This window comes from Panicum virgatum, chromosome 6K, assembly GCF_016808335.1.
Source record: "Panicum virgatum strain AP13 chromosome 6K, P.virgatum_v5, whole genome shotgun sequence".
NCBI lineage: Eukaryota > Viridiplantae > Streptophyta > Magnoliopsida > Poales > Poaceae > Panicum > Panicum virgatum.
In genome coordinates this window covers 18821852-18835750 of record NC_053141.1, presented here as the reverse complement: position 1 = coordinate 18835750, position 13899 = coordinate 18821852, and the positions used below count along the sequence as shown (strand labels likewise).

Here is a 13899-nt window from a genome sequence, read left to right as displayed (position 1 = left end):
GATTCTGATTGATAGTGGCAGTTCTCACAGCTTTATCAGCTCAGCATTTGTGGACAAACTGGGCCTTCCAACTAAGTACATCAAACCCCAACAAGTGAGATTAGCAAATGGTGACACATTGACTACAGGCAAGATGGTTCCTCAGCTAGCTTGGTGGGATGTATTTACATGCTTACTGTTGAACTGCTTTAGTACTTGGTTTGAGGATTGTACTCTTATCACTTATATATACTATGATATATGGATGAAAATAATTATAGTGTCATAGTTATAGTGTTCTCATATCCTTAATTAAATCTTTAAGCATCCTTTTAAATACTACGTGCATGCCGCACTTTATACTAGTAAGGATAAAAGCTAAACTACACCCGGGGCACCTATTCGGTGGCTTTGTTCCTTTACGTCCGTCTTATCCTGCTGCCTAGTTTGGCATCCGTTTGTTTCTTTTTCAGTACGATGACGATCTGACCCACAATGCAGGCCCTGCTCAGTCACTCTCCACTCGAAGCCGTCGCATCATTTTTCCCCTTTCGCACCGAGGGCAGCACGAGCGCAACGATCTCCAAGGTTCATCCATGGTTAGGGATTAGCGCCTGGGGTTGGGGGGGGGGGGGTTACGGTGGTTCCTATACATCTTATAGAAGATAGTTAAGCAAATCATCTATAAAAGCTATTAAAACTCAATTGATGCTGAACTAGCATTTTGAAAATGTTGAAGTAGTATTTTGAAAATATTGAAACTCAACATTTTTACCACTTTCTTCTCAGGCGGAGCGAGGCGGCGGCGGCGCGGCCCTTGGGTGGTGGCAGGTGCACGGGCAGGAAGGAGGCACGGTAGGGTTAGGATTTGACTGGGTAGATCTAATGATTGTGGATGATTGCACGAATCTCAAACAATGTAAGGTGGGGAAAAAATCTTCTGAAAGATATATAGGATTGACGGTTAGTGGGTTGGGCTAGGTCCAATTAGGGATGTTAGCAGCCTGGTTAGGTTTAGTTAGTCAGTTAGGTTGGTCAATAGTAGTTATTTGTTTCAATTTTAATTTAAACTCACACAAAAGAACATAATAAAAACCCCAATAAAATTTTAGTGAGTTGATTATCCGGACTTTATTTGGCCATACTTAGGAGGGTAATTTTGGATATTTTTTCCTTTTCTTTTCCAATTTTCTGTGATCTAGTTTAACAAAAAAAAAGTTCAAGTGAAACAAATTATTACTCCAAGCATATAGATAATTCTTCATGAAATTGGGCAAAAGCACGATGATGGATTAAACTTGTCATCTTAACCGGCCATAGGCAACTTTCATGCTCTACGGGAAAATTAACTTCTACTTCATTCCAAAAGATATAGATCATTTTGGACTTTCTAGATTCAGAGTATTGTCTATTTTGATATAATAAACATATATCTAGGTGGGTAACAAAAATCTATAAATCTAAAAAAAATAAAGAATGATCTATACATTTTGGAATGGAGAGAGTATCTGAGTGTGGAAAGGAAGATTTCTGTAATCCCGTCTAGGTTCCTTTTTCTCTTGCAAAATCAATTTGCAGAATATCTGAGTAGCACGTAGAAGCTTGGATCCATGTCCCTCGGAGCTGCTGAGCTGCTTCGCCCTCTGAGCTATTACAGCGAATAGTATCATCCTATCCTAGCTGCCATCTTCCAGCCGGCCAGCGTCCCGGGTCCCATTAGGGGTAACCCTAGTCACTGCTATATGAAGTATCACAGAAGTAGAAAGGGATTTGGGGCAGCGTGGGAGTTAATTGGGCCGAACAATTATGAATTAAGCTTGGGCTCAAAGACACGATCTGGGGTGCGCGGGTGGTTTTAATTCAATTTGATTCTTTCATCTATTATTTCTTTCTTCATAGACGACAGGAACCCAATTGTGGAACATAATTCCTTAGGAACAAAATTATTAAATTTTTTCAATGGAACAAATTGTTGATTTAGAACAAATTATGAATTGTCAAGTGGAACATAATTCCTTAGTAACAAAATTAGTACACTTGTTACGATGGAATAGATTGTTGATTTAGAACAAATTATGAATTATCGTGCGGAACATAATTCCTCAGAAACAAAATTATTACATTGTTCCAATGGAACACATTATTGAATTAGAACAAATTATGAACTAATAACATTAATCATGTGGAACATAATTCCTTAGGAACAAAATTACTACATTTGTTTCGATGGAACAAATTGTTGATTTAGAACAAATTGTAATTAAATCACATTAATCGTGTTGAATATAATTTGTTAGGAACAAATTATTACATTTGCTCAAGTGGAACAAAATTTTCAATTTATCTTTGGAACAAATTCAAATTTCTCAAAGTGAAACATAATTCATTTTGGACAAATTATTAGATTTGTTACAATACAACACATTGTTTATTTAGAACAAATTAGTAATAATGTAGAACATATTGGAAAAAATTAGTAATTAAATTATGAATTAAAATCAAATTAATCAGGTTGAACATAAAGTTCCTTTGGGACAAAATTACTGTAATTGTTCCAATTGAACACATTGCTGATATAGAATAAATTATGAATTATCATGTGGAACATAATTCCTTAGGAACAAATTTACTACATTTATTCCAATGGAATTGATTGTTGACTTAGAACAAATTATGAATTATTATGTGGATCATAATTTCTTAGGAACAAAATTACTACATTTGTTCTAATGGAACACACTGTTGATTTAGAACAAATTATGAATTATCATGTGGAATATAATTTCTCAGGAACAAAATTATTATACATTTGTAACAATGGAACAGATTGTTGATTTAGAACAAATTGTGAATTATTATGTGGAACATAATTCATCAGGAACACCAATGGAACACATTGTTGATTTAGAACAAATTATGAATCATCATGTGGACCATAATTCCTTAGGAAAACAAAATTATTAGATTTGTTCCAATGGAACAGATTGTTGATTCAGAACAATTATGAATTAAATCACGTTTTTAATATTTCAACTATTACATTCTAATGTTGTGAGGGAGCGTCCAATGAACCATAATTCTAATGTTTGTGAAAGAAGAGAAACCACGTATCTGCAAAGCTATTACGGACCGTCTGCCTAAAATGAGCCTCGGGAAAGGAGAATAACAGAAGCAGCCCGAAGCAGATGGTTCTGCGACACCTCGAATCGGAGCCGCACGCACGACTCCGAACATTGGCGGGCGTCCCCTCCCAAAGTCTCTGCGGCGCCGTATGAGCATGGTAGCAGCAGCAACAGTTACTACCAGTGGCGGAAGCAGCAGTGGGTCTAGGGGGGCTCCAGCCCCCCTAGACCCAAAAACACCATGGAGCCCCCCCCCCCTTCATTTTGGAGAGGGATAAGTCTATTTTACAACCTCGAACTAGTCAAGAAGTCCATTTTTCAACCTCCAACTACGAAACCGGGTAACATAAGCCCTCGAACTGGCAAAACCGTCCGAATCACCCCCTCGATCACTGTAGCAAGCTGTTTTGAGGGAGGTTTGCTACAGTAACATTTCCGAATTTCTGGAATTTCACACCTCTCAATTAAATAATAAAGAAAGCATAGTTAATATTGTCTAAAAATCATGATATTTTTTGGGAGATAGATAAAAAGACAAGGAATTTATTTTGGCTAGATGTGCTACATTAAACATAATGAAATTTGAATTATAAAATTTTAAAAATGGGTAGAATTCAAAATTCCTTGAATTTTTGGGTTAGCTAAACCTTTGATAAAAATAAAATAAAAATATGATAATTTATAATTTTTTATTTAGTTTAATAAGGTATTTTTTATTGGCCCAAGTTTTTATGAAAGTTTTTGAATTCCTTCGCAATGCTCAAATTTGAATCAAATTTGATTCCTCAAATTTTAATTTATAAATATTCTATAGAACTTGGGCCAATAAAAAGTACCTAACTAAACTAAATAAAAAATTATGAATTATCATATTTTTAATGCATTTTTATCATAGGTTTAGCTGACCTAAAAATTCAAGGAATTTTGAATTCTACCTATTTTTAAAATTTTATAATTCAAATTCCTTTATGTCTATTGTAGCACATCTAGCCAAAATAGATTCCTTATCTTTTTATCTACCTCCCAAAAAAATATCATGATTTTTAGACAATATTAACTATGCTTTCTTTATTATTTAATTGAGAGGTGTGAAATTCCAGAAATTCGGAAATGTTACTGTAGCAAAACCGCCATTAAAACATCTTGCTGCAGTGATCGAGGGGGTGATTCGGATGGTTTTGCCAGTTCGAGGGCCTATGTTACCCGGTTTCATAGTGGAGGTTAAAAAACGGACTTCTTGACTAGTTCGAGGTTGTAAAATAGACTTATCCCTTTTGGAGAAGAAAAGATGAGGAAAAAGGAGAGGAAGAAGAGAGGAAAAAAGAAATCAGCCCCCCTTTTAAGAATTTCTGGATTCGCCACTGGTTACTACCTAACAGAGTGGACCACTGCCCTCGTCGCCCCCGGCCGGGGCCATGCATGTTCGGCGACGGCTCATCGGTCACGGGAGCAGGTGCGGACGCGTGCCGCCGCCCCTGGGGCATCGCGCACGCCCAGCTACCCTCCTCGCCGCAACCAAACAAGGAGCCACCTCCCCGACGGTCGCCTCTGCCGGCTCTCTCTCTCTCTCTCTCCGCCCGTGATCGCAGATAGTCCGCCGCGCTACAGCGGGTTGCAGTGGACTCGTGCGCCCTCGTGCGCGCATGCTCGCCCGGACTCGTCCAAGCCCGGCGCTGACAGGCAGTGACCTCTCCACCTCTATATATCCATCCCCGATCCCTCTCACATTCACATTCTCTTGTCTCTTGCACGCCCCAGCTTCCCGCTTGGTCGCTTCCTCCGTCCCCGCCTTGCCGGCTGGGCTTGTCAGATCTACTCCGTATCATCTATCCGCTCTAGCCCACGGCGCGCGCCTGCGGCGACGACGATGGTGGCCGCTCACGGCCGTGTTCTTCTTCGCGTCGTCGCGCTTCTCCTTCTCGCCGCCGCAGCTGCCGGGAACAGCGCAGTGGTCTCCCTGCGTGAGTTGGATGGACAACGGGATGCCGCGAGGGAGGCACGGAACAGCCGCTACGCTGCTGACATGCTAGGTAATTCTGAATTTCGATGCAGTAACGCCGAGGTGCTTTCTTAGTTTGTTTAATTTGTAGTTAAAAAAAACTCGCATGCATGCATGAATTCTGACCTCGACGGCTCAGCTTGTGGATCATGTGTAGACTGCAAAAGAAGAAGATCGACATTGCTTGCTCTAGCTATATGTTTGCTAAATCGTACTCCCTCCGTTCTAAATTGTAGCTCGTTTTGCCAAATATATATACATAATTTTTGCTATGCATCTAGATAAATACTATGTTAGACAAATAATAAAAATTATGCATCTAGATTTGCCGTGGATGGAGTAGCTCTAAATGTCAATGGTGGATCCAGGCTTGATGAAAACTTAGCTACTGAACAAGTAAATTGTAATACTGCATTATTCAGAGTCCGCTTGTGCATTGTAAGTTTGTAACTTTAAAATAACGTACCCATGTATGTTTAGACAAATTCTTATATATGTAAATTCTGAAAGCGGGATTGGAGTCTAAATCGTTAGTGTCCTATGCAAGTTTCAAACAAATGTTAAAAATGAATATAGAAGATGCATTTTTGATGGTAGCTACATATCTTGTTCCTCCATGAAAATATCCAGATTCCAGAATTTTAAGGCATGCATCTTGTTCCTCCATTAAAATATCCAGAATTTTGATGCGGGTTCCAGACTTAGTCAACATGCAACGCATGGTCCATCTGAAATAACTATTTGGCTAGAGTTGTAGAATTTATGTTTACTGAAAAAAAAAAGATTTGTGTTACTGGGGTAGTGGGGTCACGTGTGTACTTGTCGTCCTTTCGTGGCTAACTAACCTTGCCAGGCCAGTTTGCCACATTTTATCTTAATTAATCCTTACCAAGAGTATATATAAAAATATGAACTACTCATGAGACCACCATACTTCTATTTAATCTTGGCATCTAAAATCATCCGTAATTTAAAATTCAAGGTATTTTGCGAATCTTCATTTCTCTCCTTGCTAACTTCCTGGTGTCTGTCATCTTCTTCAGGGGAGCGCAAGAAATCAGGGGCAGCAAGAACACCGACCACCGTGCTAGAGCTGAAGCACCACTCGCTCACCGCCATCCCCGACGAGCCCGCAGCTCGCGACCGATACCTCCGCCGCCTCCTCGCCGCCGACGAAGCGCGTGCCAACTCACTGCAGGTCCACGATAACAGGGCGGCAGCGTCCACGACGCAGTCCCGCTCCGCCGAGGTCCCGCTGACCCCCGGCATAAGCTTCCAGACGCTCAACTACGTCACCACCATCGGGCTCGGCGGCAGCTCCGGCTCCGCCGTCACCAACCTCACCGTCATCGTGGACACGGGCAGCGACCTGACGTGGGTGCAGTGCAAGCCCTGCTCCACGTGCTACGCGCAGCGCGACCCGCTCTTCGACCCCGCGGGCTCCGCCACCTACGCCGCCGTCCGGTGCAACGCGTCGGCGTGCGCGGCCTCCCTCAAGGCCGCCACGGGCACGCCGGGCTCCTGCGCCACCACCGGCGGGAGCAACGAGAAGTGCTACTACGCGCTGGCCTACGGCGACGGGTCGTTCAGCCGCGGCGTGCTCGCCACGGACACGCTCGCGCTCGGCGGCGCCAGGCTCGACGGCTTCGTGTTCGGGTGCGGGCTCAGCAACCGCGGCCTCTTCGGCGGCACGGCGGGGCTCATGGGCCTCGGCCGCACCGAGCTGTCGCTGGTCTCGCAGACCGCGTCCCGGTACGGCGGCGCGTTCTCCTACTGCCTGCCGGCGACCACCTCCGGCGACGCCGCGGGGTCCCTCTCCCTCGGTGGCAACGCGTCGTCCTACCGCAACACGACGCCCGTGGCGTACACCCGCATGATCGCCGACCCGGCGCAGCCGCCGTTCTACTTCCTGAACGTGACCGGCGCGGCCGTTGGCGGGACCCCGGTGTCCGCAGCCGGGCTCGGCGCCAGCAACGTGCTCATCGACTCCGGCACGGTGATCACGCGGCTGTCGCCGTCGGTGTACCGCGCCGTGCGCGCCGAGTTCACGCGCCAGTTCGGGGCAGCGGGCTACCAGGCGGCGCCGGGCTTCTCGATCCTGGACACGTGCTACGACCTGACGGGGCACGACGAGGTGAAGGTGCCTCTGCTGACGCTGCGGCTGGAGGGCGGCGCCGACGTGACCGTGGACGCCGCCGGGATGCTGTTCGTGGTGAGGAAGGACGGGTCGCAGGTGTGCCTGGCCATGGCGAGCCTGTCGTACGAGGACCAGACGCCCATCATCGGCAACTACCAGCAGAAGAACAAGAGGGTGGTGTATGACACGGTGGGCTCCAGGCTGGGCTTCGCCGACGAGGACTGCAGCTATGTATAGAGCTAAACTGGGAGGACTCCACAAGATGTTCAGAGATGAGGAGTGAAATATCTTGTTTCTCCTCGCCTCCTTTTGGTGTTGTGTAAACTATGTTCTTCGCCAATCTTTACGCCGTTCATTCACCATGTAATCTCCACAGTTGAAAGGATGATGGTCTGACTAGCAAAGAACTCTTGTGGCTAACGGCTGGCGTTTCAATCCGATTTACTGCATGATTAGTGTGGCCTATCAAATGACTAGGGTGTAGTTTGATGAGATTCCACAGTTCAAATCCACACAATTAGATGGCTCTGACAAGAATCTATCATAACGGTGTACTATCATGAAAACTTAGTAGACCAAGTAAAAGGAACAGACTTTGAATGAAGAACAAGAAACATATGTACGATATCACAACTATTTAGTATTTACACACTGGTATTCGCTAAGCTAAATTAGTCCCTAGCCACCAAACGTTCCAGATGGGATTAAAAGATAGCTACCATATCCTTCAGAAGCTATTACTAAAGTGTCTTATCTCCATTCGAACCCTTCATCACTTCGTTTTCAGTTGACAGAACACATGCTGAACAATCGTAAGTCGGAACTGAACCTTGTGAGTTGGCTTTTGATACCAGAACATTAAAACATCGTGAAACATCCTCTGCAGCCTCACCCGAAAATGTTACTGAGATAAACATTGCAAATCCTACTGTTTCTTCTCCCGAATCAAACTAGAGAATCTTTCTCTATAAATAACTTTCTCAGAGTTTGGCTGTAGAGAGCGAGGGTTTAACTGAAATTTCAATATCTCCGTATGGTTCCTCCTGATGGACATCAATGTAGTCATAACTCTTCAGAACCTAAAAGAAATTATATAGTCAAAATAAAAATCGCAATCAGCACTAGGGAGAAACTACCAAGAGCTGTAAAAGTATAGCAATTGCATATCCAATAAGAACATCTGCAGTTCTAAATGTTACCGTTGTCTCGAAGAACATCCTTGCAGCTTGCTTTCTTGCTTTTCCTTCCAAGATTCTGTTCAAACTGAATTTTCCAGGCTGCTCATCGGATGAGGGTGAAGGCACCTGATCCTTGAAGAACAGCGCAACAGCCCTGCAGTGCCATAGTTGAAAGTCTCAACTTCCACTCAAATAAGAAGGGTACAACCAGCTCAAACGTATACCACTACCGGCCTCAAAAAAAAAACATATGTTACCTTGTTCTAGTAGACATGCTTCCTAATCCAGTGGTTCTAGTACCCACACTAGATACCCCTCCAGGAGTACTCATGAGGCCAGGGATCTCAGGTTGATCATCATCATCTTCATTGATTGGAAACAGGAATGGCATATGATCCGAATCACGAGTACTTTGTCCGGGTAATGAATAGTTCCCACCAGATGATGGTATTTCAGAAACACCAGTTCCGTTCCCACCAGATGATGGTATTTCAGAAACACCCGTTCCCCCAAGCCAAGACGATGCAGTTCCACCAGGAGTTTTGTAAGGAGTGTCATTTCCTCTTATTGGAGATGGCATACCCGTTGGTGAGAATCGGGGCAACTCAGGCAACATGTCATCATCAGGTGCTGCTCCTGGTGATTTTGGGGATGGCAAAGGTTCATGTTGTGCATCTGCATTTCCTGGAGGGTTTGTGGTGAGCTGATGGTCAGACTGTAAATCCGCTGTTCCAGAAAAATTTGGGCTGAACTGCAGTTCAGGTGGTGCACCCAGACCATCATTTGCTACACCAGCCATGGGTTCGCCAGATGCACACTCAGCATCAAGGCCACTCACACGGGGAAAATTTCTCTCATAGGTTTTGTGAAGATTAGTGCACATCCCTGAAAAAAATGAAAAAAAATCCAGGGTATGAAATGATTTCGTAAGATTGAATAAACTATCTACCTCCAAGAAATCAAAAAGCGTATAAGCTTTACCATGAAGCACAGGTTCTAGCAAGAAGCTGCCCTTTCTGTTAGTCCTGCTGAATCTCCACATGTCAAGGGCTGTTTGGGGTAGCTTTCTCCTCTTGCAGATCAACTCATCTAGTCCAGCACCATGAATTTGCTCCCTCATGTAGCTGCACGGGAGAAGATGAAATTGTCATAAGTATCAAAGAGTACCTCAATAAAATAATATCATACAAGAATTTATCACTGCCAAATGCAGCATTTTGGTGCTACAAGCATATGGATAAATTATTTTGTAACAGAATGAGCCCTAAAGCATTTACTCATTAACCCCAATTTCTAAAGGAACTTGTGCAAACAAATGGCAATGAAGGGTATTGAGCTGTGAATAAGCTTTTTAAGAAATTGCTGATGGAGGCAGTGTAGAATATTCCCCAGTACTCATACAGTGATACACCATGTTTATGTAAAAACAACTAAGCAGAGCCAATGCACTTGAGTGCGTAACTACATAATTGGAAACACTATTCTACAATACACCTTGGACATTATTTTGCGCATCCAAACTAGTTTATGAAGGTGAGCATAGTGCCACCAGCTATATGTTCCATACACCAGAAAACAATATAAAAAATATAACTTGTTTGATAAAACATATAAATGGCACTGTATAAAATAGAAGCCTGATCACTTTTAGTTCTTTTGACTTGGGCTGTATATCAAAGGTATCACCATGTATCATAAAGTATGAGGTATACAGTACAAATTGGATAATAAAGACTAGGAACTCAGCCCCTGCATTAGGAAGGCTCATATTGGATACTAGCATGCTGACATCCAAGAATATTGATACATCTTTTGGCCAACAAACACAGTAATAATATGAAAATACATCAAACAGAGAGAAACAATTGCTTCATTTAAAAATACAGGCAAGAAAATTAAATCATTATTACAAGTTATTACACACTAAAATTTGCTCAAGTTAACATGTAAGCATCTGTCATGCCAAATTTGAGGGTCAATCAATGTTTAAAAAAAAGTTGAGGGTCAATCAAAACTTACTCATTGGAGAGCACAATTTCATCATCAAATTTCACCCTTCTCTTCCTCTTTCTCTTGTTAACTTGTGCTTTGGGCCTTCTATTATCATCCTTCTCTTGTACTGGAGGTGGAGATGGCTCAAGCCGAAATTCAGGTAGCTGGGTGTCTAAAATCAGAAAAGCAAAAGGAAAGTTGGATTAGGAGGTGTTTCATCAATTGGGAAATTTCAATAGGTATTAGAATGTAATGCAAGTGAAGTTGAATAAAGAAACAAATACTTCAGGTACATAGTGTATAAGGAGACAAATGCTAACCAAAATTTGGCAGTGCATCATCTGCAAATGCATCAAATGTGTTTGGTGTCCGTAAATTGGCATTGGATCTCTCAGGTGCTTGTCGACCAGAAGATGTTTCATCAATAACTGGAGGGGTGATAACCTTGTTTTGCACAAAAGGTGAAGGATCACTGTTCAAATCCATGGGGTCATCATTTCCAAGTATTGGCTCTGTTAACATCAGGCCAGGAGACTCATGTGCACGCATTGTTTCCGGTGGATCTAGTGCTTTATCTGTCTGATTTATTACATTGGAATCTACTGGCAAATTGCCTAGGGGACGATCTATGGGAATTTCTTCATTGCGATTGTTATCAGCTCCAAAACCATCATCGAATGGAGGGAATGTCCTGGACATAATTGCAAAAGCAACATGAATACACAAGTAAGAAAGAAAGAGAGAAAATATATAAAAGACACGTACTCATCGTCCATTGGTGTAGGCCCCATGTGTAATAATGCACCAGGAGCTGATGGCTCTACTCTAGCATCCTGCACAATTGCAGAAGTAAAATTTTAATGATTGCGAGAGAAACAAAAAGAAATAAAGGGCCGCAGAGTAATACCTCATCAAGTTCTATCATCACATATTCTCCTTCTGCAACACCAATGAGATAGTTAAATGAAGAAATTGTGGTTCAAAATTGTTTACCTAATAATCCCTCCGTCCCAAATTATTAGTCATTTTGCCTTTTCTAGATATATCACTTTTGCTATGCACCTAGACATGATATATATCTAGATGCATAGCAAAATTGATATATCTAGAAAAGCCAAAACGACTAGTAATTTGGGATGGAGGGAGTAGAAACTTAGGTAGGGTGTGCCCCTGCTTGTTGCTTCAAAAAAGAGCAAACAGTATTTACTATAGTGAACTTTCCTTACCAGACAGAGTAATTTGATCACGAGTTTTCTGATGACTATCTGGGGTCCTGCAGAAAGTCGAACAAAAAAAATATTACATCCATAGTATTGCATTTCATGGCGCAAAGCAATGATGTGAAGAACAGATAGTGCTTACTCCATCACACAAATTGCATCATCCAAGTTCAAGTCATCAAGATTTAATGTTGGTGGCAGTGTGATGGACTCAAATGGAGCACGGTCTGCATCAACTGGAAGGTCGACTTGGACAGCAGAAAATGCAGTTCTGACTGTAGTTACCATTCGATTACAATCTTGAAACAGGTAGTTCACCTTCCATGAATAAATGCGAACAAGACCTAGAAGAAGATGCCCTGATAATCTTAGAGCAATCGGAACCTCAGGGAACATTATACTCTCTGAAAAGAAAAAAAACGATTTCATTATAAGACTAAAGGCAAAAGCAGGGAAGTAACAACAAAAATTCTTGAATGTAGGATAGAATTAAGAAATCGCATCAATAGATAACATGATATGGGAAAAGAAAACTTTCCCAACGAAATTATAGCAATAGATGGTCATTATGGCATAAACCCAAAAAGAATAAACTAAAATGAAGGCTTCTAACTTGCAAGTGACCACAAAACAAATCGCGAAGTCACTTCCAACCTTCCCCATGCCCAGTCCCAATCTTCACCTCACCAAATCACAAGGACTTTGCTACTTGAATTTGGTTCAACTGAGTGCAAAAAAGGTTACTCTTCAAGACAAACATGAACAACTTCAGATAGTACATTGCTTCACAGGAATTTTTCCCAGAAATGATAGATGAGGTAACAGACATATTAATCTCATATATAATCTACAGGTACATGCCTGAATAAAAAAATCCTAGCTTTGGCCATAAATAAGCAACATCATCTGTGCAAACGGCCTATGCTAAACAATTGCAACAAGGTATGCCCCAATTCCGGAAGACAAGACCGAATCGCTCAACAGTGAAGTACCAAATAATATTTCTTTTGCATTTCTGCAGACACCCTGTGACAAGAACCGTTCTTTTCGCGAATTTTCATATCAGTAACCAAAATGCTGGCAACAATATTTTCCTTAACTTGGGGAATGCCGGCTGGGGACCAAATCCTCGCACGATTTACCCATCGCATCCCATGATTCCATCGCAAAACCAAGACTTCCCTGCTGAGACCCCAATCGCCCCCGCATTTCCCCCCAAGAACACAAAGAACACCGCTAGCCTCCACCAGATGCTACAAAGAATCCCTTACCAAAGGAACAATCGGGAGAGAAAAAAGATCCTGTTTTCTTCTACCGGCTGACGAGAGAAGAAAAAAACTCGTCTTTGAGCGAGGAAGGGGCGAGGCTGACGGACCTGCGTAGGAGGGAATGTCGATGCTCTCAATCTGCGGCTTCTTGATCTTGCGCTCGAGGTGGGCGGCGATCCACACCGTGCCCAGCGGGCTCTTCCGCGCGAGGATCGTGTGTGAGTAGAACATCCTTGCGGACCCCCTCCGGCTCGCCCGGAGACGCTGGGGTCAGGTAGCGGCGGCGGCGGCGGCACGGGAGGGAGAGGACACGGGATGGGATTGCGGATTTGTTTTGGGGGGGAATGGTTTTTGGTGGGGAAGGGCAGTTTTTCGAAAGACGAGGAGGCGGGAGGGCGCCACATTGAAGACTGCTTTTGGCGCGCAGTTTTCGGGCGTTGTGGGCTTGTGGCGGGATGGCTGAGGAAGGACCATTGACAGGTGGGCCCAGAGGCTGCGCTTACCCTTTTTATAATAGAGTAGGGTCCTAGAGGGTGCAAATACATGTATTTCAATTTACCAAATTTATTAAAAGGATCAAATGTTATGTATAGCAAAGAGCTAATGTTTCAAAGGACATTTTAACGAAATCGATGTTTGAAGTCCCAAATTAACGAAATCGATGTTTGAAGTCCCAAATTAGCGAAACGCAACGTTTAGAGTCCCAAAAATGCAATTTTCTCCAAGGAAACAGCAGGAGATTGGGAATGATTCATGCTATGGTAGGATGTACAACTTCTGTTAATCCTTTTGTTGGAAAAAAGGGAGGAAAAATGGGAAGAGATTGAGGAAGTAGAAGGAAAGTTTGTGTTATCATGAGGTTTTCCCAAACTTGAGTGAACACATTCATTTTGCAAGCACTAGTGATACTAACTAGTACAAGTTCTTGACAGTCTGTTTCAAGTAGCACTCTTGTGGTGCCAATTTTCTTCTCTAGAATCAAACCATCCCTGCAAGCTAGCGCC

The 13899-nt window shown here is 42.9% G+C and overlaps 2 protein-coding genes across 2 annotated transcripts; one reads left to right on the top strand and one right to left on the bottom strand.

The window, feature by feature from the left end:
• The first annotated feature begins 4824 nt into the window (after positions 1 to 4824).
• Positions 4825 to 7692, top strand: LOC120711976 (aspartyl protease family protein At5g10770-like). Its single transcript, XM_039997657.1, has 2 exons — positions 4825 to 5131; positions 6144 to 7692. Exons 1-2 carry the CDS (start codon positions 4969 to 4971, stop codon positions 7472 to 7474), a joined length of 1494 nt encoding a protein of 497 aa, XP_039853591.1. The 5' UTR covers positions 4825 to 4968; the 3' UTR covers positions 7475 to 7692.
• Positions 7693 to 7808: 116 nt separating this feature from the next.
• On the bottom strand, positions 7809 to 13126 carry LOC120711975 (sister chromatid cohesion 1 protein 3-like). Its single transcript, XM_039997655.1, has 11 exons — positions 13003 to 13126; positions 11770 to 12031; positions 11634 to 11680; positions 11315 to 11346; positions 11173 to 11240; positions 10728 to 11098; positions 10435 to 10579; positions 9397 to 9539; positions 8673 to 9300; positions 8437 to 8569; positions 7809 to 8316 (listed from the first exon to the last, which is right to left on the bottom strand). The coding sequence occupies exons 1-11, from the start codon at positions 13124 to 13126 to the stop codon at positions 8218 to 8220; spliced, it is 2052 nt and encodes a 683-aa protein (XP_039853589.1). The 3' UTR covers positions 7809 to 8217.
• Between the last annotated feature and the right edge of the window lie 773 nt (positions 13127 to 13899).